This window comes from Rhinoderma darwinii, chromosome 11 (genome assembly GCF_050947455.1).
Source record: "Rhinoderma darwinii isolate aRhiDar2 chromosome 11, aRhiDar2.hap1, whole genome shotgun sequence".
NCBI lineage: Eukaryota > Metazoa > Chordata > Amphibia > Anura > Rhinodermatidae > Rhinoderma > Rhinoderma darwinii.
This window is the reverse complement of record NC_134697.1, coordinates 67593220-67616723: the sequence shown is the minus strand read 5'-3', so window position 1 is coordinate 67616723 and position 23504 is coordinate 67593220. Positions and strand designations below refer to the sequence as shown.

The 23504-nt window shown below is 37.5% G+C and overlaps 1 protein-coding gene across 2 annotated transcripts in view; it reads left to right on the top strand.

Moving 5' to 3' along the window:
* GRID1 (glutamate ionotropic receptor delta type subunit 1) overlaps positions 1-23504 on the top strand; it is an 832880-nt gene that overhangs the window by 603838 nt on the left and 205538 nt on the right. For both annotated transcript variants that reach the window (XM_075841706.1, XM_075841707.1), the window contains exon 5: positions 20700-20753. In XM_075841706.1, the coding sequence (XP_075697821.1) occupies positions 20700-20753 (54 nt within the window). The remainder of the gene's footprint in view (positions 1-20699; positions 20754-23504) is intronic.

The window sequence follows — 23504 nt, the reverse complement described above, 5'->3', positions numbered from 1 at the left end:
AACATATCCACAATAAGTGGTTACATGGAAAATACAATAACACAACAGATCCAAGCAGAGGTAGAAAAAATATGGAGGTTAGTATCAGGGTCAATTGCTAAGTAAGCCTCACTTTAGTGGGAGAGACTGAGTTTTAAGCTCTCAGCCTGGTACCTAAGGGGGGGCATATTGGCAAACTCCACCCATGGTTTTATTGGGACTAATATAGTATGAATTCATAATTGTATCAAGCATTTCTTTTTATTATCGAAACAATGTAACTTTAAAGTGTTTTATTGTACATTTACCTATTTTGTTGTGTGTCTCTGGAAGTTATTGGTATAGTGGTTCTATATATGACAGCTTATTATTTATTTATTAGGCATTGCTTATATGGCGCCAACATACACTATATGGACAGAAGTATTGGGACAAGCACACATTACACCTACAGGTGCTTTTTTGACAATAATTAGGGCATTAATATGGAGTTTGTCCCCCCTTTGCAGCTAAAACTGCTTCCAGCTTCTGGGAAGACTTTCTATAAGATTTTGGAGGGTGTCTGTGGGAATGTTTGTCATTTATCCTGAAGAGCATTTTTGAGGTCCTATACTGATTTTGGATAAGGGAGCCTGGCTCGCAATCTCCCTTTTAATTTATCCCAAAGGTGTTCAATGGGGTTAAAGTCAAGGCTCTGTAATAGTCAGTCAAGCTTTTCCACACCAAACTCATCCAACCATGCCTTCATGGACATTGCTGTATGCACTTGGGCACAGTCATGCTGGAACAGAAAAGGATCTTCCCCCAACTGTTTCCACATAGTTGGAAGCATACAACTGTCCAAAATGTCTTTGTTTGCTGAAGCATTAAGATTTACCTTCATTGGAACTAAAGGGCCTAGGCCAACCGCTGAATTATCTCTCCTCTACTAAACTTTACAGTTGGCACATTGCAGTTAGGCAGGTGACATTCTCTTGGTATTCGCCATCAGACTGATAAGGAAGGGTGATTTGTCACTCCACCGAACACGTTTCCACTACTCCAGAGTCCAGTGGAAGATTGCATTATACCACTACATTCAACGCTTAGCATTGTGCTTGGTGATGTAAGGCTTGCATGGAGCTACTTGGCCATGAAAACCCATGCCATGAAGCTCCCGGCACACCATTTTTGTGCGGATGTTCATGCCAGAGAAGGTTTGCGTTGGCAACTTTTATGCATTAGGCCGCTACAGCGCTCGGCAACTCCGCTCTGTAACTTTATGTGTTTTGCCACTTCGTGGCTGAGTTGCTGTGGTTCCTAAACTTCCACTTGGTTAGGTGCTTGATTTTATACACTTGTGGCCATGGGGCTGAAGGAAACACCTAAATTCAATTATTAAGAGGTGCGTCCTAATACGTTTGTCAATATAGTGTATTTTACCAGTACTGTACAGAGATTGTCATCAGTCCCTGTCCCTAATGTGCCTCACAATCTAATTTCTCTATCACACACGCACGCACACACTAGGGCTAGTTCTCATAGGAGGCCAATTAAACTATCAGTATGTTTTTTGGGTTGTGGGAGGAACCTGGAAAACCCAAAGGAAATCCATGCAAACATGGAGAGAATATACAAACTCTATAGAAACTTGTCCTTTTCAACCACTGAGCTGCTTGCTGTTGTAGTTTAGAAAATATAGGTTACAGACACTGATGTGTCAAAGGGTTTCTTTAAGTCAGCATCTGATGACTTGTGTAATTCTACTCTTGTTTAATATTTATGCTGATAGGGTGTTTAAATTCTCTAAATCTTTTCTGCCCAAAGAGTCATAATGTCACACGGTTTGCTATTAATTTGAATACAGAAAGTTAAAAGCCTATCGGCAGGTAAAGAAAATATACAAATATTACATGGAAATATTGCCTGATAAAATGAAATGCAGGGCTGTGGAGTTGAATTCAGTTTTGAGTGGGGTCAGTAGACATGTACTGATCAACTCCGGCTTTAAAATAAAAAAATATTATATACCATTAATTTGGGATTCATTGGTTTAATGCACAGCTTGTTGCATATTTACTGTCTAGGAATTAAGGAACGTTTAGACTTTTAATCATATAAATTTGTTATGTTCTATCAAGCTAATGCCCCTATTTGAAAAACAAAAACCCAAAATATCCCACCTAGCAATAGGAAATCGATTAGCACCTCTCCTTTATTAAGTAGCCCAATTTTTTATATGATGGTAATGAAAAGCCTGGTGTTCCAATTTCAGTACATTAAATTTGTTCTAATCCATGAGACATTTATAAAGGAGCTATAGATTTAGACAATAGGAAAATATATTTGAACATGCTTTGTTCTCTGATACAGTACGGGCTTTGTTTATTGTTTGCTTTTATGCTGAACTTTGGCCTCATGCACACGACCGTAGTTTTACGGCCGCAATTTATCAGATTTTTTGTGGATAAATTGCGGACCCATTATTTTCTATGGCTCCATGCACACGACCGTGATTTACACGGATCGGTGCAGGGGCCGCATTCGAAGACTGCAAAATCTCTGGACAAGTCATTTTATGGTCCGCAATTGCAGATTCACCAATACTGGTGAATTGTTGTGGATCCGTGAGTCCGGATGACACACAGATGCACAGCAAGGGGTTTTTTTTTGCGGTCCGATGGAACGCTACGGACCTGTGAATATGCGGACCGCAAAACCAATGAGGTTGTGTGCATGAGGCCCTTGTCTGAATTAGTCTTTTTTGTTGTACAATATTTTCAGGTTTCACCCCTTGGTTCCATATAGTTGCTAAGAGCTGTTTGTTGGAATGGAATGTGCAGGTAGATCTCTACTAATCTGTAAGCACGTGATTAAAATGCAGCCTGTGCTGTGCGTACAATCCATTCCACACATACGACAATGCATGTATTTTCTGCCATCTGTCTCTGCAAACAAAACACTAGTCAAAGCAACATAAGAAGGTAAGAATTACTATGGCAATCACTATTAATGAATGCTTCTATAGTCTTAGAAGATTTTAATTAAAGGTTGGAATAGTGGGCATTAAACATGATTACAGAATATCGTTTCATGGCCTGCATACAAATGATACATAGAAGCCAGAAAATACTTCCAACATGTAATCATTGTATTATATCAGTGTAAGAGCGTTGTCAGCATTATAAGGTACAGGGAAATACTTGAAATCAGAAATATTTTTGGGCTTAATACTATTTTATATCTTTATAATAAATCTTGTAAACATGTAATAAGAACTACTGTATATCTCCTTTATAACTAATGTGCAGAACTTCTCACGGACATTTCTAGACGTAGTTTTGTCTCCTCCAAGATCCAGCCATTATGCCTTCCAGATAGCTCCAGGCTCCAATGCAGCCTGCACCTTTGGTCAAAGAATAATTCTATACAGAGCCAGATAAGGGAAATCAGAAGTCGTTCTTTAACATATCAACAAGGATCGTCTTGTTTAGATATCCATTTCTTAACAGTGTTAATACGGGTCTGGCTATTTATTTATTAACATGATCGTTACAATCAGGGGAGTACATAGAGGAAAGGAGGCCTTATATCAAAGAAAAAAGGGTCCTGCCTTCTAGTTAACACCACCTCGCATCTAACTGTCTGTAAGGAGAACTTTGTGCCTGTTTTTCCAAACTACGTCTGTTAATTCCCCATATCCTTCTTTGTAGACCCACTCATTAAAACCACAAATCCAGCCAACCTGGTTTAGGCCCTCTCTCTCAAGGGGCTACATAGCAGGTGAATGCCCTTAGTTTCCATCTTACAGATGCAGGGCTATGTTCATTTCTAACTCTTCACTCTAAGGGTATGTTCACACGTACACGTCCGCAACGGCTGAAATCACGGAGCTGTTTTCAGGAGAAAACAGATCCGCGATTTCAGACGTAATGGCAAGTGCAGGCGCTGTTTGCTGCGTCCATTACGGACGTAATTGGCGCTGTTTTCCATGGAGTCAAGGGAAAACGGCTCCAATTACGTCTCAAGAAGTGACGGGCACTTCTTTGAAGCGGGCGTCTTTTTTATGCGCCGTCTTTTGACCGCGGCGCGTATAAAAAATGACCGTCGGCACAGAACATCGTAAAGCCCATTCAAATGAAAGGGCAGATGTGTGCCGACGCTTTGGAGCCGTATTTTCGGACGCAATTCGGGGCTAAAATGCCCAAATTACGTCCGTAAATAGGGTGTGTGAACCCAGCCTTAGGGTATGTTCACACGGCTTATGTTCTGCCATTTTTCGGGCCATAAACGGAAAAAAAACGGCCGAAAAATCATCGGAAGCAGAACACCTCCAAACATCTGCCCATTGATTTGAAAGGGAAAAACGGTGTTCTGTTCTGACGGGGCGTTTTTTTACGCGTCCGTTTTGAAAAACGGCCTTGTAAAAAAACGCCCATGAATAAGAAGTGCAGGTCACTTCTTGAGCCGTTGTTGGAGCCGTTTTTCATTGTCTATAGAAAAACAGCTCCAAAAACGGCCATAAAAAACGCTGCGAAAAATGCGAGTTGCTTAAAAAACGGCTGAAAATCAGGAGCTGTTTTCCCTTGAAAACAGCTCTGTATTTTCAAACGTTTTTTAGTAAGTGTGTGCACATACCCTAAGGCTGGGTTCACACGAGCACATTAACGTCCGTAATGGACGGATGTATTTCGGCGGGAAGTCCCGGACCGAACTCAGTGCAGGGAGCCGGCTCCTAGCATCATAGTTATGTACGATGCTAGGAGTCCCTGCCTCTCCTTGGAACTACTGTCCTGTACTGAAAACATGATTACAGTACGGGACAGTTGTCCTGCAGAGAGGCAGGGACTCCTAGCATCGTACATAACTATGATGCTAGGAGCCCGGCTCCCTGCACTGAGTTCGGTCCGGGACTTCCGGCCGAAATACGTCCATCCATTACGGACGTTAATGTGCTCGTGTGAACCCAGCCTTACCCTGAAGACAGAAGACGCATCACAACAGTTTGTAGTCTGGAGTATGTTTAGGAACACAGGTTTCTGTTAACCGAAAACAGATTCTCATAATAATGGTGGGGAATTTGAAACTCCAAAATGACCTGCAAGTTTACTTTTTCAATGCTATCAATACTATAGTAAGAAAAATCATAAACTCAAAAAATTGCCATTTAAGCAGTTTAATAAAGCATTCACAGATACCAACTGCAGGATTATGAGTGTAATTTGCACGAGCGTGAATAAAGTCTGTGTGCTGCGCATGGAAATAACGCACAACACATGGACCCATTGATTTCACACATGCGTGAGTTTTCACGCAGCGAGAGTCCGCTGCGCGAAACTCACTGCATATCCTATATTGGTGCACCTACGCGCCTACTGAAGTCAATGGGTGCATGAAAACCACGCACCGCACACGGATGTACACCCGTGTGCAGTGCGTGATTTGCACATCAATTAGTTTGAAAATAAATAAATAAATGCTTTGCAAGTGCGTAGAAAACGCAAAGCACACTGATGCATAACGCAACACACACTGACCAGATTTACGTGCTTTTGTCACACGCGTGAATCTGATACGCTCGTGTGAATGTAATCTTATACTTTCATGGGCAAATATTTATTGTGATTTCTCTGATGAATTGAACAGTTAGGGTATGTGCACATGATAACTGCAATTACGTCTGAAATTACGGAGATGTTTTCAGGAGAAAACAGCTCCTTAATTTCAGGCGTAATTGCATGTATTAGCGTTTTGCGGGTGTCTTTTACGGATGTAATTTGGAGCTGTTCTTCATTGGAGTTAATGCAAAATGGCTCCAATTACGTCCCAAGAAGTGTCCTGCACTTTTGACGAGGCTGTAATTTTACGTGCCGTCTTTTGACAGCGACGCGTAAAATGACAGGCCGTCGGCACAGTACATCGTAAAGCCCATTGAAAGTATTGGGCAGATGTTTGCCGACGTATTGGAGCCATTTTTTCAGACGTAATTCGAGGCTTAAAACTAGGTCTGAAACTGAAACTAGGTCGTGTGAACCCAGCCTAACTCCTTGTTGCACAGCAAGTTTTGGCCTCAATGACGAAACCCTATTTTTTAAATGTGACTCTTGCCACTTTATGTGGTAATAACTTTTTATTTTTTTTCCATATTCAAGTGATTCTGAGATTTTTTTTCATGGCACATTGTACTTCATGTTAGTGGATGTCGGTTACTTATTACAGTCGGCACCACCTGTAGATGTTGCAGGCACAGCTTCTGTGCCTGCGCCATCACATGGACGTAACTGTACTCCTATTTGCAAGAAGGGGTTAAAGATGAATGAGTAATTATTAATAATAATAATAATAATAATAAGAATAATAAGAAAAATAATAAGAATAATACACAACCTTGGAGATATTATACTTTGGTGTGAGGTTTTGCATTATTCTATTGCTACGGGACAACCACAATGGCCGCCTTACATGGGTTATCCTCTATAGGAAGTAATGGAAAATTGCTGGAACCCACCCTGATCTCCAGAATAAAATGACTGCAGCTCTACTTTATTGCTGCTGCTCCTTCCCTGATTTCCATTCACAGCAACGTTCTTAGCTGTGCAGGGAACTACACTTGAATGAAGCTGTATTGCAAGAGATCTGCCAAATAGACATGTGTTCCTTTATTTAGGAACATGTGGGGGTTCAGGAGGTGGGACCCTCACTAATCAGATTGTTATGGCACATACTACCGATATAGCTGAAGATTTGTATACCCTTTTAAAGTGCCCATTAGGGTACTTTCAGATTCGACAGGTCCTGAAGTACCCATATTCTACTGCTCTGTCTAAGCTTTCGTCTTCATTGAAGTCCTGACATTTTATTTAAAAAATGGATAATCAAGGCAAGAGATCCGATCCAGATAGTAAAGTGCTTTATACTAGGCGACAGTCTACAGAGTATAGGATTGTGGGAGAACTGACGATGAAGATAATTTAGATGGTGAACGGAGTTATTATGCTGTTTAAAGATGGTGATTTGATTTAATTTCACCGACATCCGTCAGCGATGCTGGATTTATGACGGCAGGGTCATCTGGGTGAGCTGTTTAAACTAAACACAGGGTTTCGAGCTGATAATATATTGATCTACAAATTGCAACTTATATTCTTTTCTAAATGCAGTGTAGAGTGCAGTCATTTCCTCCTGTGGTATACAGTAAAACATATCAACTTTTCTGTATTGTAAGTCACTTGTCATATATCATGAAGTGAAATGTCAAGTTTTAGGATATCATCTTCCCAGCTGTAAGATACTTCAACAATATAAATTGCTATTTTCAATATCAATGTATTTAACTGACATCTGTAATATAGATGTGAAAGATTGGTTTAGAATAATAATAATGTTAATAAAGTTCTTTTAGAAGACAGTATGAAAATATAGATCCAAAATGCATTAGACATGGCTTTAGCAAATGCTAGATACGTATTAGACTGTATTATGTGCTATAACAAAAACTGTTTATTCATTTATGCAAGTTACTGTAGGCTCATATTATACATCAACTCAAGTAGATGGCAGGGAGTGTTAATGTAATTGAACAATAGATGCCCTTCTTGATTTGCTTGTCACTGATTACTATATTAGATTGCAACTTTGCATTCTTAAAGAATTACAAGCACACTCCCGCTCACAGCTGTTGTGCCTATATGATCAGCGATGATGTACATGTACGGAATCCTGCAGAAACTTTATCCCAACAATGGCGCACATTTTACATTCATGTGAATGTATCATCAGAGAATAACATATTATTTAAATTAGGTTTTTATTCTAAACGTTTTATTTTCTACATTTTTTATGTTTATATGACTATCCATGGTAAAAAAAATAAATCCTGAAATATTCCAGTTTCCACACTGGCTACTAGAGCAAACACAGTAGGCTGACACACTTTTTGTTTTCTGAAGCTCACTTGACAGCTTTGTTGTATAGACTGGGACAGTATGAGTAGAATCATCTCATTATCATTAGCGGATGGGTGAGTTAATGATAGCTTTTTTGGTACTGCTGGATGCCTAGCTAAGGCAAGATAGTTAAATTATGCATAGAGATAAGGGTCTGTATTCATCCCCCCCTTATCACTCGCTGGACTTTGGGGAGGAGGCTGTATTTCTACTTTCTTGAGTCTGTAATTGTGTATGACATTTCTTTGTCCATTAAAGAGAAAATGTCAGCAAGACCACGCTGCCCTAAGTATTACAGGTGCCCCAATCCTATTAAACTATGTTTTAGGGTATGTGCACACGATGAGAGGCTTTTACGTCTGAAAAGACAGATTGTTTTCAGGAGAAAACAGCTGCCTCGTTTCAGCCGTAATTCCTCCTCCTCGCATTTTGCGAGGCTTCTCTGACAGCCGTAAATTTTGAGCTGTGCTTCATTGAGTTCAATGAAGTACGGCTCAAATTACGTCTGAAAGAAGTGTCCTGCACTTCTTTTGACGAGGCTGTATTTTTACCCGACGTCGTTTGACAGCTGTCAAACGACGACGCGTAAATGACAGGTTGTCTGCACAGTACGTCGGCAAACCCATTCAAATGAATGGGCAGATGTTTGCCGATGTATTGTAGCCCTATTTTCAGACGTAAAACGAGGCATAATACGCCTCGTTTACGCCTGAAAATAGGTCGTGCGAACCCAGCCTTACTCTAAATTGCTGCAAGCAGTGTTAAGTTTCGGGCTAGAGGAGAAGTGTCCACTAGGCAGAGTTACCCTCAACCACATATGTTTGTTTGTTTTTTAAAAACTTAGGGTGTTCTTAATTTTTTGATTTGTCTGTAAATGTTAGTTAGATATATAAATTTTTTTAACAAAAATTTTTTTTTTTAGAAATTACAGTATTAAGACATTATGCAGAAGATTAATATTTAGACATCTTCATTCAACATCTTAGCTTTAAATTCTTTATTGTGTATTGTGACAGGACCAGGGGAAAAGTAGTGGACAGAGTTTACATCTCACCCAGGTTCCTGTCATATACATTTTAAAACAGCCAAGGGTTTTTTGGAAAACCTGTGTAAAAGCGCCTGGTTGTTGGAATAGGGAGAGTTGGGAGGGTTCCTATTCCACCAGCCACTTCAGGTATTGCATTGTGGCTACTTACCTGTACAGCTGAGGTGTGCTTTAAAACAGAGGCAGAGTTCACAGTCTCTCTCTCTGCTCCTGGGAAAGCTGGACGTGAGTAAAGCAACTGTGGTGTTGTGTTTGAGAGTTGGAGCTCTAGGCTCAGCTCTAAGTAGTTAGGAACTGCATGTTTAGTTAGTGGCCAGACGGCCTAGGATTTACTTTATGTATTCATTTGTTTTCTGCTACGGCTTTTTTACCTCATAAAACTGGCTGCAGTAGTACCACACTGTGACTGGACTGTAGTCTGTTCTTACTGTGCCAAAAGTGCCTGTCTACCCCAGGAGACAGCGATCCGGTGGGCTGCCCCCTTACAGTATATATATAAAAAAAAAAATTATATAGTCATTTAGCTGAAATCAATCTAAGAAGCATTTATCTGACTTTTATTAGGTGTCGCCAGAGGCTTGCATACGCAATAAAGTGCTAACCAATTGACAATTAACTTTTTAATAGCCTTGTTGACACCTTATTGACTTACTTGACCTGTATACGTCAAGATTAATTTTAATGTCACTGGGCCATTTTATATAACTCAGAACATTAGTTGCTATGTTAAGTCTTGAATAATAAATATAACACTATTTATCGGAGTAATTTGCTTTGGTTGTGTTATGTTAATCATTATAGTTGTACATTGAAATGAAAATGTCTTGTTACCACCTAAATGTTGGCAATTTAATGATGACCTTTAGCTCTGTATTTTTTATCATTCAATACATTTTTCATAAGATATAATAGTTGAACTAAGTGGTACATTGCCATTGACATTTTATCATCTAAATAAACTTTTTTTTTGTATATTGAGGAATATGACACATAAATGAACTCCGTAATTCCCTGTTTAGTTTTATTAAATAACAGAAAATTGCTTTTCATTGATTTTCATTGTTTTCATGCATTTAGTGGCCATTAATGCTGATTTAATTTTGTATATTGCATAAAGATACAACTGCTTCAACAACGACTGGAGTTGATTACAATATGTTGTTGTTGTCATTTTTTTTATCATTTACCATGTATTATTTATCATTTAAATCTAAGAAATGCCGCGTTTATATTTCAGTAAATTAAGTATTTTATGATCATAGACCTCATGCACACCACAAGAGGCTGTACTGCTACTTACTAAGGAGCTGTAGACGCTCTGTGTACCATCATATGGTTTACATACACTACAGCACTGTACTTCAGTGATATTCTTTTATAATAGCAATGCGTCTATAAAGAAAATACCTTTGTAATACATTATCCAATAAGGCATGTCCTGAAAAAACTCTGCATGCATCTCAATAAAATTGAAGGTATTCAGAGCTTCAGTAAGTCTCCATAGACCACTATGGGGGCTGTATTATGACTCCATACAGCTCGGAGGCTTTACAGAGCTGTAATATAGTTATAGGCCATAATAGAATAACGCTTATTGTGCTCCTCCCACCAAAATCACCTATTCCGCTTTACTAATTTACACCAATGTAATTATTTCTACAGTTATGAAAAGTCATATATATAGCACCCCTAATGGTTATAAACTTTCTAATACCTTAAACAAATGTTTCATATTAACATGTTTTGTTTTTTAAATTCATTGAATAAAGACCCGAGAATTAAAATATGAAACAATAAGTTTTAGAAATATGGAAAGAAATTCAATCTGTACATCAAATTTGAAAATATTTTAAATGTGCTATTTGAATGAATTCCAAAGTTCTCAGTGAGTTGTGTCCTTTATGCCGTCAGAACAGACTCATTTTGCTTGGGTGCCATTTTTGTTAAAATGATAAGCCATCTGTTCAATAGCTCTTCAAGTAATAAATTATTTAGGTTGTTACCTCAGAGCGAATGTAAGGAAAATTGATATAATTAGCGTGTTTGTTATTATGAAAAAATCCTCCTCTTTGATACTTCCTCAAGGGAGACGAAATACTTTGCATTAAAATTGTCAGAAATAAAGAATACCTATTAAAATGTTATTTGCTACGGATTATATACAATTTGCACTGCTAGTGAGCTACAAAAATGCAAACTATCAGAAAAGAATATCATCCTTCCTGCATAAAAAATATATGATTTTTATTTTTATTTGTTTATAATAATGAAGGGATTTTATAAAAAAAAAATATGTTGCAGTAATTTAATCATCATTTCTTAAAGGAATAGAAATGGACCTGGTGTGGAATCGAAGAAGAGTGTTAAGTCATTGTTTAGATAATTGTCTGAATTATTGTCATAGTAAATTGAAGGCTTTGTATATTTTGATTATCCAAACTTAGGAAATAGTTAAACAAATATTAACAAATAAGAATAGATAAAATATTTCAATATCATTTTGGTCATGCTTGCATTGAGTGATTCAATCAAGTAAAATACATTTTTAAAGATTCTGAGTTATGATTTAACATATACAAACCAATGAAAACTGATGTGTATTGCATTACTAGTTAGAGAATAGTAGGTAAAACCAATTATAGTAATTGTTGCCTAATATAAGATTATTATTTGGGCTAAATACGAGGACTCATGCAGATGGTAGTATCGCTGCTCTGTACTACCTCTGAGTTGTACTGAGCCATAGCACTACGCCTATAGACTTCCGTATGTCAATGAATTTTGGAGGTATTCTTCTCTAGAAGCGTTTCTTCTAGGGAAGAGTATTTCCAAAATATTGCACAGTTCAAAGCCCAATATAGAAGCACAGGGTGCCTATGACTCTGTAAAACTGAGCTCTGTTTTACCGTACAGCCGCCTGTACATGTACAAGAGGCCTAAAAGTAATCCTCTCAAAATTAATCTGACTTTTTATGAGCATTGTTAGGCATTACTGGAGATTTAGTGATGCTTTATTTGAAACACATTTCTTGAAAACAACCTTTTGTGCTACAGCTATGTCTACAGAGAAACACACAAATCAGTATAAGTTAATGCTTAAGGTTACACAATCTGAAAATGTTATGAAGTATTTATTTGGATGTTACATAGTTACATAGTTTGTACGGTTGAAAAAAAGACACATGTCCATCAAGTTCAACCAAGGGATGGGAAAAGATAAGTAAAAAATGTCTACACATAAGAGCTTATATTTTTTTCTAGGAAATTATCTTTGCCTTTTTTGCAGCCATCTACTGTCCCTGCTGTGACCAGCACCTGCGGAGACTATTCCATAGATTCACAGTTCTCACAGTAAAGAAGGCTTGTCGCCTCTACAGATTGAACCTTTTTTTCTCCAGACGGAGGGAGTGCCCCCTTGTTTTTTGAGGAGGTTTTACATGGAACAGGATTTCACCATATTTTTTGTATGTGCCATTAATATATTTATATAAGCTAATCATGGCCCCCCTTAGTTGTCACTTTTCAAGGCTAAATAGGTTTAATTCTTTTAATCTTTCCTCATAACTTAGATTCTCCATGCCCCTAATTAGCTTCGTTGCTCTTCTGTAAAGGATCTGCCAGGCACTACGTCTGGGTATACTCCCAGGATTAATCAGTCGACACCTGAGGGCAGACCTCTGAGACTGACACCTGCTCCCACCAATCAGGGTGGCAGGCTCAGGAGTGGGAGAGCCTATCGCGGCCTGGTCAGTCAGAGTTAGCTCCGCCCCCTGTCCATTTATACCTGCCGTTTTCTCTTCCTCCTTGCTTGTTATTCTTCTTGGATTCCTGGCCCCACTGCTGCCTTGCTCCAGCCTGCTTCTGCCATGCTTCTGCCTTGCTTCAGTTCCGTTTATCCTGCGTTGCTCTGCCCCTGGCTTGCTTCTGCTCCGTCCTCCCGTTTGTATACTCCACTACTTCCTGATCCTGACTGGCTCATTCACCGCTCCGTTTCCTCACGGCGTTCCGTGGGCTACTGTATTCCCTTGCGTGTTCCCTGTTTGTACTCCCTTGCACTTAGACAGTGTAGGGACTGCCGCCAAGTTGTACCCCGTCGCCTAGGGCGGGTCGTTGCAAGTGGGCAGGGACAGGGCGGTGGGTAGATTAGGGCTCACTTGTTCCCTTCACCTCCTTCCTGCCATTACAACTTCTTTGTTTTTTTTCCAACTCCAGGGCATCCTTTCTATGAACTGGAGCCCAGAACTGAACTGCATATTCTAGATGAGACCACACTAATGCTTTGTAAGTAATGGATCTTGGGGAACACCTCTTTGACCATGGGCTTGTCTGGAATTTGAATACTGGACCTCTCGCACCCAAAGTAAGAATCATACCCCTAAACCAACAAGCCAATGGACGGCTTGTGTTTGAGATAACTTTGCTGGTTTTTCTCAGAGGCCTAGCCCTATCATTTTCTTTAAATAGATCCTTCTTAAACAACACCTCTTTGAGAAGCATGGGCTCAGCCAGGATTTGAAAACAGGGCCTCTCGCACCCAAAGTAAGAATCATACCCCTAGACCAATGAGCCAATGGATTAAATTTGAATCTTTTATTGAGACCTTGTGTGGTGAGGTTTTTTTTATTTGATCCTTTCTTTGTTTGAAATCACCTTGAGACTTTTTAATACAAGTTTCTGAACTGAAATTCTTTGGAAACCTTTGTCTTCCATTTTCGGTTATTTCAAACCTGAGGTAGATTATTTGAGGAAATGAACTTGTACTTGACTTTCTCAGGATTCCCAGTTATCTTACTGAACTGTTTACTCCAGTGAAAGAAACAATCTACTTTTATTAAGTTCCCTGTAAAAATATAACGTTTGCTAAATAAATAGTATTCCTACTGAGCAGAGGTTCAATAACAAAATAAAATGTGAAGTGGAATAGTAGCCGCAGATTCAATTTGTAATAATTAAAAATTATATAAATAATTTAGATCCTATTATGTGAGGTATAAATATAAAGAATTCAGCCAATCTATTTATTTCAAAGGGCTATGTAAAATGTTACGTTAAATTTTTTTAATATAAGGGATCAATATCTGTTTGTTAATTACAGATATTGTTTTTTATATTGTAGAAGAATTCATGTCCCCTTGACAATTACGTGCAGTTAAAGAATTGGTTTATTATGTGGATTTGTATAACCTGCTAATTGTCCTGTTTATATCATACGCCCCGCTCGGGCATATTGATAATATATAGGAGGGTCCTGATTTAGAGCCCAGAGACAATGGTTGGCCATTTATTCAAATGTTACATGTAACACTAAATTTCACTAGTAGTGGCCACTTAAGGGGCGAACAGTATGTAAGTGCCAGATATTGCCCTTTTCTAACAGCCCCCATTTTGTCGTGATTCGTGCACCGCAAACCCCAAAAGTTTTGTATTTCGACAAATTCATGTAGAATTGATTCTCTCATCTCTTTTATTTAATCTAGTTAGTGTTCATTAGAAAGTAGAACATTGACAAATACAGAAGATAAAGCTCAGACATCGGTCAACATTTCTCTTTTTTATTTCTAAATTGACTTCCTAGTCGTCAATAACTTAACTCAAGAACTGAAAGTTACAGAATAATAGCTTGTTGTGTTAGAAGTATGATGTCACTTATATTAGTACAGATCTCCACTTTATCATGATCAAAAATGTAAGTTGAAAACGAAAAAAAAAAAAATATTTGTGTGAAATAATTAAACAGGTCACTACAGTAATAATGACTTTTTGGACAAAAAATCGAATTGATGAAATAACGATAATAAGCATTAAATTATTGGATCATGTGCTATATAAGCAAATAACTTAGGCTGTAGTGAGCACCTTTCTTTCTTTCTTTCTTTCTTTCTTTCTTTCTTTCTTTCTTTCTTTCTTTCTTTCTTTCTTTCTTTCTTTCTTTCTTTCTTTCTTTCTTACTATTAAATGACTCCCTTTATATACAAGATCCATCAGCCACTCAGCCCCAAGTAGAAAATACAGGATGAAGGCAGTGAAGGCATCAAACCCTAGAATTGGCCCCAAAGCTGAACTAAATAAATTCAACCCCCAACCAAACCCCTAAATTAATTCAGATCCCATTTTTTTTAATCATCTTTAAAAGTGTCTCTATTCCTACTACCCTCATTTCCTATATCTAATAAATACTGTAATAATGTGTGTTTTCGGATTGTTCTCTACCCAGTACCATACACGGACCAGTAATGCACTATTCAGGCACCAATGCTATACATGTGCTTCATACTTATAGATGAATAAGGTCACATTGGAGGAAAATCTGCTTCTTTATCTGTTTTTTTTACACTATGAATCTGATTTTATTACATCTTGTATTTATAGTGAGGAGAACTGTGGCAGTTTGGCACAGAAAATCATGATTTCTTTGTCACATGCTGCTTCCAAGACGACTCTCGACATAATCTATGCAGAGTGTTTTGAGACAAATGGCCAGCTACAATAGCGCTCATAACAGGAGCATGTTATTGTGCCAAATAACGGCAAGATCCCAAGTTACCATCAGCATTTTTATCATATTTGGAAAATGTTAAATAGCTGAACATTATTTTTAATTTTAGATGCTACTTTTGCCAGTGATGCATTGGAATCTCAATATAATAAGCAAAATAATGGAATATATAATAGTTGTACAATATTAGATTTACATTTACAGTAAGTACTGTAGTACTAAATGGAAAGATAGGAAACCGTGGTATAATATAATTACACATTAATGAGATTCACTGAAAGGAACTAGAAATGTTTAAAGAAGTACTGAAGATTAAATTATATGTCCACCCGTGAGCATTATATAGTTTTTTGTTTTATGTTAAAAGTTCCAAAATTATGTACTAATTGTTTTCTTTATATAGCTTCATAAAGCAGCATTTGGAGTTCCATTTGTCCGTTTCAGAGCTATAAAGCTCCTCCACAGAACGAGAGTTAAATGATACAATTCTAGTTGCCTATAGCCACCACTAGAGGGAGTTTAGGAGCTCATCATCTCGCTCTAGCGTCGGCTGATGCAGCTAGAATTTTATCATTTCTCTTTATATCTTAATCTCTGCATCACAAAATGGAGCCCCAAATGCTATAAAGATATATCGAGGAATAAATCAGTACACTATATTGGCCCTATAAGCGACAAGTTGTTAAAAGTAGACATTTACTTTAAGGCAGTTACAAAAGTACGTTTTGCCATATAAATATTGTTCATGATGAGTGGTAGTGTCTGAAATTATTAATAAAGAAATATTCTGTGATCACTCTTGAAAATGAAAAAGTCTGTGAAAATTGTTGATTCTTGGTAAATAGAAATATATTTATTCATAGCAGGGCCTAGTGCACGGAGGCTGTACGGCTATTCAGCACATCACTGTACAAGCTCAGTCGGACTACGTATGTACGGAGATATTCACCCCTAGAAGCAATGATTAATACAGTTTAAGTCTGATGGAGCACACCATAATATGTTTTCCATCAAATTCATACCGAATCCAACTGAAAAAAAGACATGAAATCCGAGTCATACAGATGCACAGTAGAGGCGTCATGGACCCCTATGGCAGCCCTATTACGGCTTCGTATAAAGCTGAGCCGTAATACAACCATGTGCGTATTCCCTAATATTTGTCCTGAAAATGTCAAGTTTGATTTCCCCTGCAATTCATGTTTTTGATATCGCACTGCATATAGTAAATTTTATTGCACTCTTTGCATAGACATTTGACGACAATTTATTCTGTCTAAGGCTTTTTGTAACGTTTCTAACAATTGCTATATGTATATGGAATAATGCCATGCATTGTAAATATACGGAAAGCATAGTTTAAATGAGACAAGAGTTTTGTTTTAATGCTTGAATTAAAAATGTGTTCTCTAGAGAAACCATATCATTTGCAAATAGCCTTCAGCATTCTAGATAAAAATAGCTTACAAAGTCTTCACGTATAACCAACCATGTTGTTCTTTTTATATTGTTTGCTATTTGCGTGGGAATATGCCTTCAGGCGGTTCCTAAGCCCAGCTATCTTTATGTTTGCATTGCATTGTGCATTGACCTGTCGTTTGACTTACTTTTGCATGATATACGTACCTTGTATCTAACCCAGCACAAAAGCCATTGGCTTTTTGAATATATATCTAGAAAGGCCCATAAAATAAAGACATTTACTTACTGAATAAAGTTTTCTCAGACCTTGATTCAGTAGCGGAAATACCATTTGTACAACCTGTGGAGTTAGACAGGGACCGAGTACGTAGGTAGTGCCATTATCACCTTAAAAACAGCTTCATGCTGTCTAGTACATTGCAAGTAAAAGATAGTTAGGCCTGATTCACACGAGCGCTGCGCATCTCGGACATGAAAAGCTGCAGTTTTTCACGTCCGAGGTGCATCCGTGCTCAGCGCTGCGGGACGCGATGTCACGCATCCCCCATAGATGAGTCTATGGAGGGATGCGTGATGCGCGAAATATAAGACATGTCCTATTTTCGCACGGACCCTTTACACGGTCCGTTGAAACAACGGCTGTGTGAACGGCCATATTGAATTACATAGGTCCATGGGACGGACGCTGTTTCAACAGCCGTCCCACGGACGTTTAAGACGCTCGTGTAAATAAGCCCTTAATATATTTCATAGCTCACAATTACTGTAGAATTGTTATGGAGATGGAAGGGGGTGCTCTATGATGAGATATTGGAGAGCAAATGCCTATATATTATTCTTGCAAATTGATCCTCCGTGTCTTTTTTATTTAATTTTTGATGAATTGTGGGTTGATTTTTTTTTAAAAACTGAAGTTTTGCCATCTCCATACAATCACTTGGTTCGCAAGTCCATTAGTAGCCTTCCGCTTCCATTGTACACTGTAGTACCATGCATATGTAAACTTCCTATGTATTGCCTACGTAACACTTTGTACGTTTCTTTGGCACTGCTACTTTCTTTCTTTGCCCACTGCGCTGGGAATTTGGCTTGTTATTTACAAATCTCAAAGGACTCAAAGAGCAGAAAAAAACTGAATTATACATTGTTTCATGCAATGTCCTTACACAAGTTATAACATAGTATTGGTTTTGCCTAAGTGTGTCAATCATATAAATGAAAAAATGAAAACGTTTAAAAGGGAACTGATATTTACTGTAATTGTTCCAAAAATGGGGAACCAGTGGCCTAAAGGGAATGTGATTATAAATTATGGAAGAGATATGCATAAAATCCGACAAAGCTATTAAGATATTTTGCTAGAACTGTCTAAGTGAAATCGATTACAACAAAACCCACAAATGATCTGGGTTTATGCATTGTTATAAAGCTTTAAATAAACCGGTGCAGCTAAACAAAGGATGTTCATACATTAAAGATTACTACTTAATAAGTCAACTGATTCTCATACTGTAACTATTTCTAAAGCTATACTATCTTAAAATAATTTTCATTATGTTTAAATAAATTATTTTTTCATAAATGAAGCCCAAGTTGCTAGAATAGTTATTTATATTGCTATTATTATTGATAGTGAATTGTTAAAGGGGCTGCCAGGATTTAAAAAAAATAGTCAGAATTAGCGCCAACCCTTTGTTCATGGACTGTGTCTGGTATTGCAGCCCCATTCTAGTGAATTTAAAAATCCATTAGGGAGAAGCCAATGTTATTATTTTATTTTTTTTTGGGTGGGGATTCTGACTTCAAATATGGCAGAGTATAAAATACATCCCAGAGTCAATAACCTGTCTACAGTAATATTGTACATACCGTATAACCTATAATATGTTAATATAAGAGTAACATTGTCTTACTGCATCATTCAATGTTTTAGCCACGTGTATGTAATGTATGCCTCCTTGTTATAATTTAAAGTCCTGGGTAGAGAACAGTCAGTAAACAGATCACCGCACGGTCAGTTGATGTATTTATGCATAGATCTGGGAACCTCAGTCCACTCATTTTATTCATTATGTTGGTTGGTTGTCCACCTTTAAACCTGCTCCTGCTCTGCTATATCTTTGTTGTATACTGGTGCCCAAAAGTGTACACAATATTCCATGTTTGGTCTAACTAGTAATTTGTATTGAGCTAAAACTATATTCTCACCATGTGCATCTCTACTACTTTTAATGTATAACCATGATCTTATTTGCTTTTGCAGTAGCAGCCTGGTTGCTACAGTTTTTGATTCTGACCAATATTCTTATGTCCTTCTCTGTGTCCGTTTTTACCCAACGTTTTCCCATTTAGTATGTAATGGTGACATGTATTTTCCCTTCCCAATTGCATTACCTTACATTTATCCATGTTAATCCTTATTTTCCACAGCTCTGCCGAAGCCTTTAGTTTATTCAGATCAGTACCTCACAAAAAAGTGACCCAATCTGGGTTTGTTAAATTATTACTTACCCTCTGAATAACCATCACTGAGACAATGATTCGCTCTTAGGCTGGGTTCACACGAGCATGTTACGTCCGTAAAGGACGGAACGTATTTCTTCCGCAAGTCCCGGACCGAACCACTGCAGGGAGCCAGGTTCCTAGAATCATAGTTATGTACGATACTAGGAGTCCCTGCCTCTCCGTGGAACTACTGTCCCGTACTGAAAACATGATTACAGTACGGGACAGTTATCCGGCAGCGAGGCAGGGACTCCTAGCATCGTACATAACGATGATGCTAGTAGCCCGGCTCCCTGCAGTGTGTTCGGTCTGGAACTTGCGGCCGAAATACGTTCCGTCCTTTACGGATGTAGCAGTCTCGTGTGAACCCAGCCGAATAAAAACACACATTTTCCCCCAGTCCCAGCATTCTTATTTTATAAACCAACCTTTAATGTGTAACGGTATCAAATGCTTTGGGAATATCAAGATATACAGCATCCACCAAACCACCCATGACCAGATTATTAATTTTAACTATATCAATTTGAAAGCCTTTGAGAAGACATTTCATATCTGCAGCAGAAACATCTTTCTCAGTATGTGTAATTATAATTATATTGCATTTCACATTTTACTCTTTATAAAGACCATATTAGAATACTGTAAATGTAACCTACTGTATATTCTGTCCAGAGTGTTAAAACCATATTATTCAAATTATGTTATGATGTGATTTTGTTACTAGGGACAGTTACTAGTAGAGATTTTGTTTAATTTCCAAAACTAACCTACATAACGATGGCAAAAGTGAATAAGTAGTAGTGAAACAGGTTTACAATTTACTGAAAAAGAAATACACTTATAAGGCAATAAAGAATCTGCAATGCGCATATGTGACAGGCCTGTCAAGCAAGGACAATGTACAATATTGAATGTTCTGTACCATGTATTGTATTTAAAGTACAGTAGTGGGTGTCAAAAGACAGAACGACTTGGTTTATATGGTAGATTAGAAAATGTGATTGACAATACCAAATAAATATATATTTGTGACAAAGTGCTGTGATTTGTAGCCCACTGTTTAATTATGCTGCATTGCTGTTTGCAATAGTAAAAATAAATTATCTCCGTGCGCCCAAGAAACACGAGTAACCATTTAGACCATTATAAGTGATGTCTGGTGACAAATGAAACAGTTGCAAGTTTAGAATTCTTCTTTTAAATTTATTAAAATATTCAATGAGGTCACATTTTTTTTTTAAATGTTAACTCTGGTAATTGTTGGAGGCATGATAAAAACATGAAGATTAATGTGTCTCATTTATTTATTTATTATTACTTTTAGGCAGTGGAAACAAATCTTGCATCCAAGGACAGCCACTGGGTTTATGTTAATGAGGTAAGAAAAACGTGAAATATTGTATTATGGGATGGGATTTTACAGTACATGAAACATTTTACATTTCTGAGAATAATCTCTCCCCAACATTGACTCAATTTTCCAAAAGTAGAAACATATTAAATTAGTTAATGGTGGTGGTATTACTCATATACTAAAAGTACTGGCATGTTGACAAATTGGTTAGGACTCCCGCTTTGCAAGACAAATATGGTAGTTATGCAATTCATAATTATAACCTCAGTTCTGCATGCCTTAGTATGGAGGTATTCTCCCCTGGGAACATTGCTTCTAGGGGATAATTTGTCTCACGATGACCAATATGGACCCATCGGGGTCAGGTGCTTTGGAATCTCCCCCATCAAATAGGCCACACCTTAAGTCATGTACAGTATGGCTTTAAAATGTGTATCTTACAGAGCTGCTCTACGTTCTGGCATATTGAGGGGGTTCCGAGCTATTTGACATCCATAACACCTATTAAGTCATGTGAAGAGGGTTGTCATAGTAAGATAACCCCTCTAATATTAATACATATATATATATATAGTACTGTGCAAAAACTTTAGGCAGTTGTATATGTATGTATGTGTGTGTGTGTGCATATATATATATATATATATATATATATATATATATATACATAGAGATAGATACGAAGAAAGAGCAGCGCTTCGGAATAGATATAAGTATAGGGTGTCAGGTGAACTTGTCGCTGATCCAGGGTCCAAGTGTATAAATGGAAGAAATCGCAGTATAACAGAATTTATTTCAATTTAAAGATTTATTCATCCAGAGAAAGGCCCTGTGAAATGTTGCATTGACATGGATGAATAAATCACCGATGTAGATTGAAAAGAGCAATACCCATATTGTACATAGAACTACTATGTGTTAAATGCTAAACCATGTAATACTAATAATATAGGTTTATGATCTAAAAAAATGTTGTCACTACTATAAAAAAAAAAAAATTACTATATTCTGGACTGTTTTAGCTAGCCTGCTTATTCTGATTTACCTATGCAGTGAATTTTGTACTCCATCCAGGCCTTATGATAGGATATAATAATAATTTTAAAAAAATCTCCCTACAACACACATTAAAAGACTTTACCTAAGCCATTTACCAGCGTATTTTTTCTTCCTCCTCTTTTATTTGGACAGTGCTTCTTCTTGTTTTTGTTATCAAAATGTAATGTGTTAAGTATCTTAAAAAAAGTACAAAGATCTGGCATTATGACTTTAGTTATAAATTCAAGACATGATGCCAGTGTGAACAGAGCCTACCCAGAATAATATTTAATGTCAGAAAATATTGATAAAGGTATCAACTTCTGTTTTTACAGACAGTGATATTTTGTAATACAAGATATTAGCATATTAATGCATGTATAAAACATGTAAGCTCTGGGAGGTCATTGAACAAGACTAGTTATAGGGGTTACAGCCAGTGGCATACCCTTCCATGGAGGCTCACCACACAACTGCTATGGGGCCCGTGGTGGTGACACTGAACTGCTTTCTCCGTCCCGACACACAGTCCCAGCATTTGCCTGCAGTCACCACTAGGGGGAGCTCACTGCATAGAGCTTTCCACAGCTCTAAGTGAGATCAATAGTAGCTGTATGAATCCCTATGCACTGAGCTCCCCCTAGTGGTTGCTGCAGGTAACCACAGTTTTATCTTTTACAGTGTAATGGAAATCTGGGGATTGGGAGCTCACGGTGGGAGTCTTATTATGCCAGTTCTCTGGCATAAATACACTGAAGAATATAATGTTTTTTGCTGAACACCATATTTATGACATTTGTCAGAGCTCTCGGTGGTTGTGGGGCCTACTATACATCAGCCTTATATTCAAATTAAAATCATATATATTTTTGCTAAGCATAGAAGTAGGGCCTTCACCATTATTTATAGTATTTTTTCCCTTTTTAAAAAATACATTTGTTGCAATATTTAATGAATATTTATACAAAATGGGGCTTTACATCATTTTATTACTTTTGTTATCTGTACAAAACCTCTGAGAATAAGCTTTGATTTTATTCTGCTGCGTTTCTGTATATCGGTTAAGCTATGTTAATACAACAACTGACTTTGTCCCCTATATTTTTCTATTTTTCACTCTATGTTGTCCAGTGCACATAATATCTTAGAAGCTGCTGTTTCCTGTTGATTTGGATGTTTCCTGTTGGGACTGCTAAGCTTCAATTGTTAGAGATCTGCGCTCAATTCCTTGCTCCAGAAGCTTAAAATGAGATTTTGCTGTGGAGGAGAACATATTTATTTTCTCCACAAGTAGAGACTAGATATCTGGGCATGATTAATATGTATTTGCCAAGTTAATGTTGTTTGTGCTTATATTTACTTTCTTTTATTATTCGCTACTATTAATGTGCCATGGAAAAATTGCTAGAGTAGAGTAAAAAGCGGCACATTTGGGGGTGCCTTATATATTGGCAATTCAAAACTGTATATAGATCATTTGGGACTATATAATACTTTATTTCTCATCCATGTCATTTCCTGGCATAAGTAATGATCAAACGTTTCTAAAACCAAGTCCAGAGAGGCGGCTTCAATCATTTATGAGGAGCTTGTAAATTAAGGACAGTTTTACTTACGGTACTTTTTGTCATTTTTGCTGATGTCTCAGTGAGTGATATTCTTTTTTACTTTCCGGATGGAGAATGATATTAATTATTTTTTCCCTCTGCTGTGAAATGAAGTGTGATAGTGCTTGGA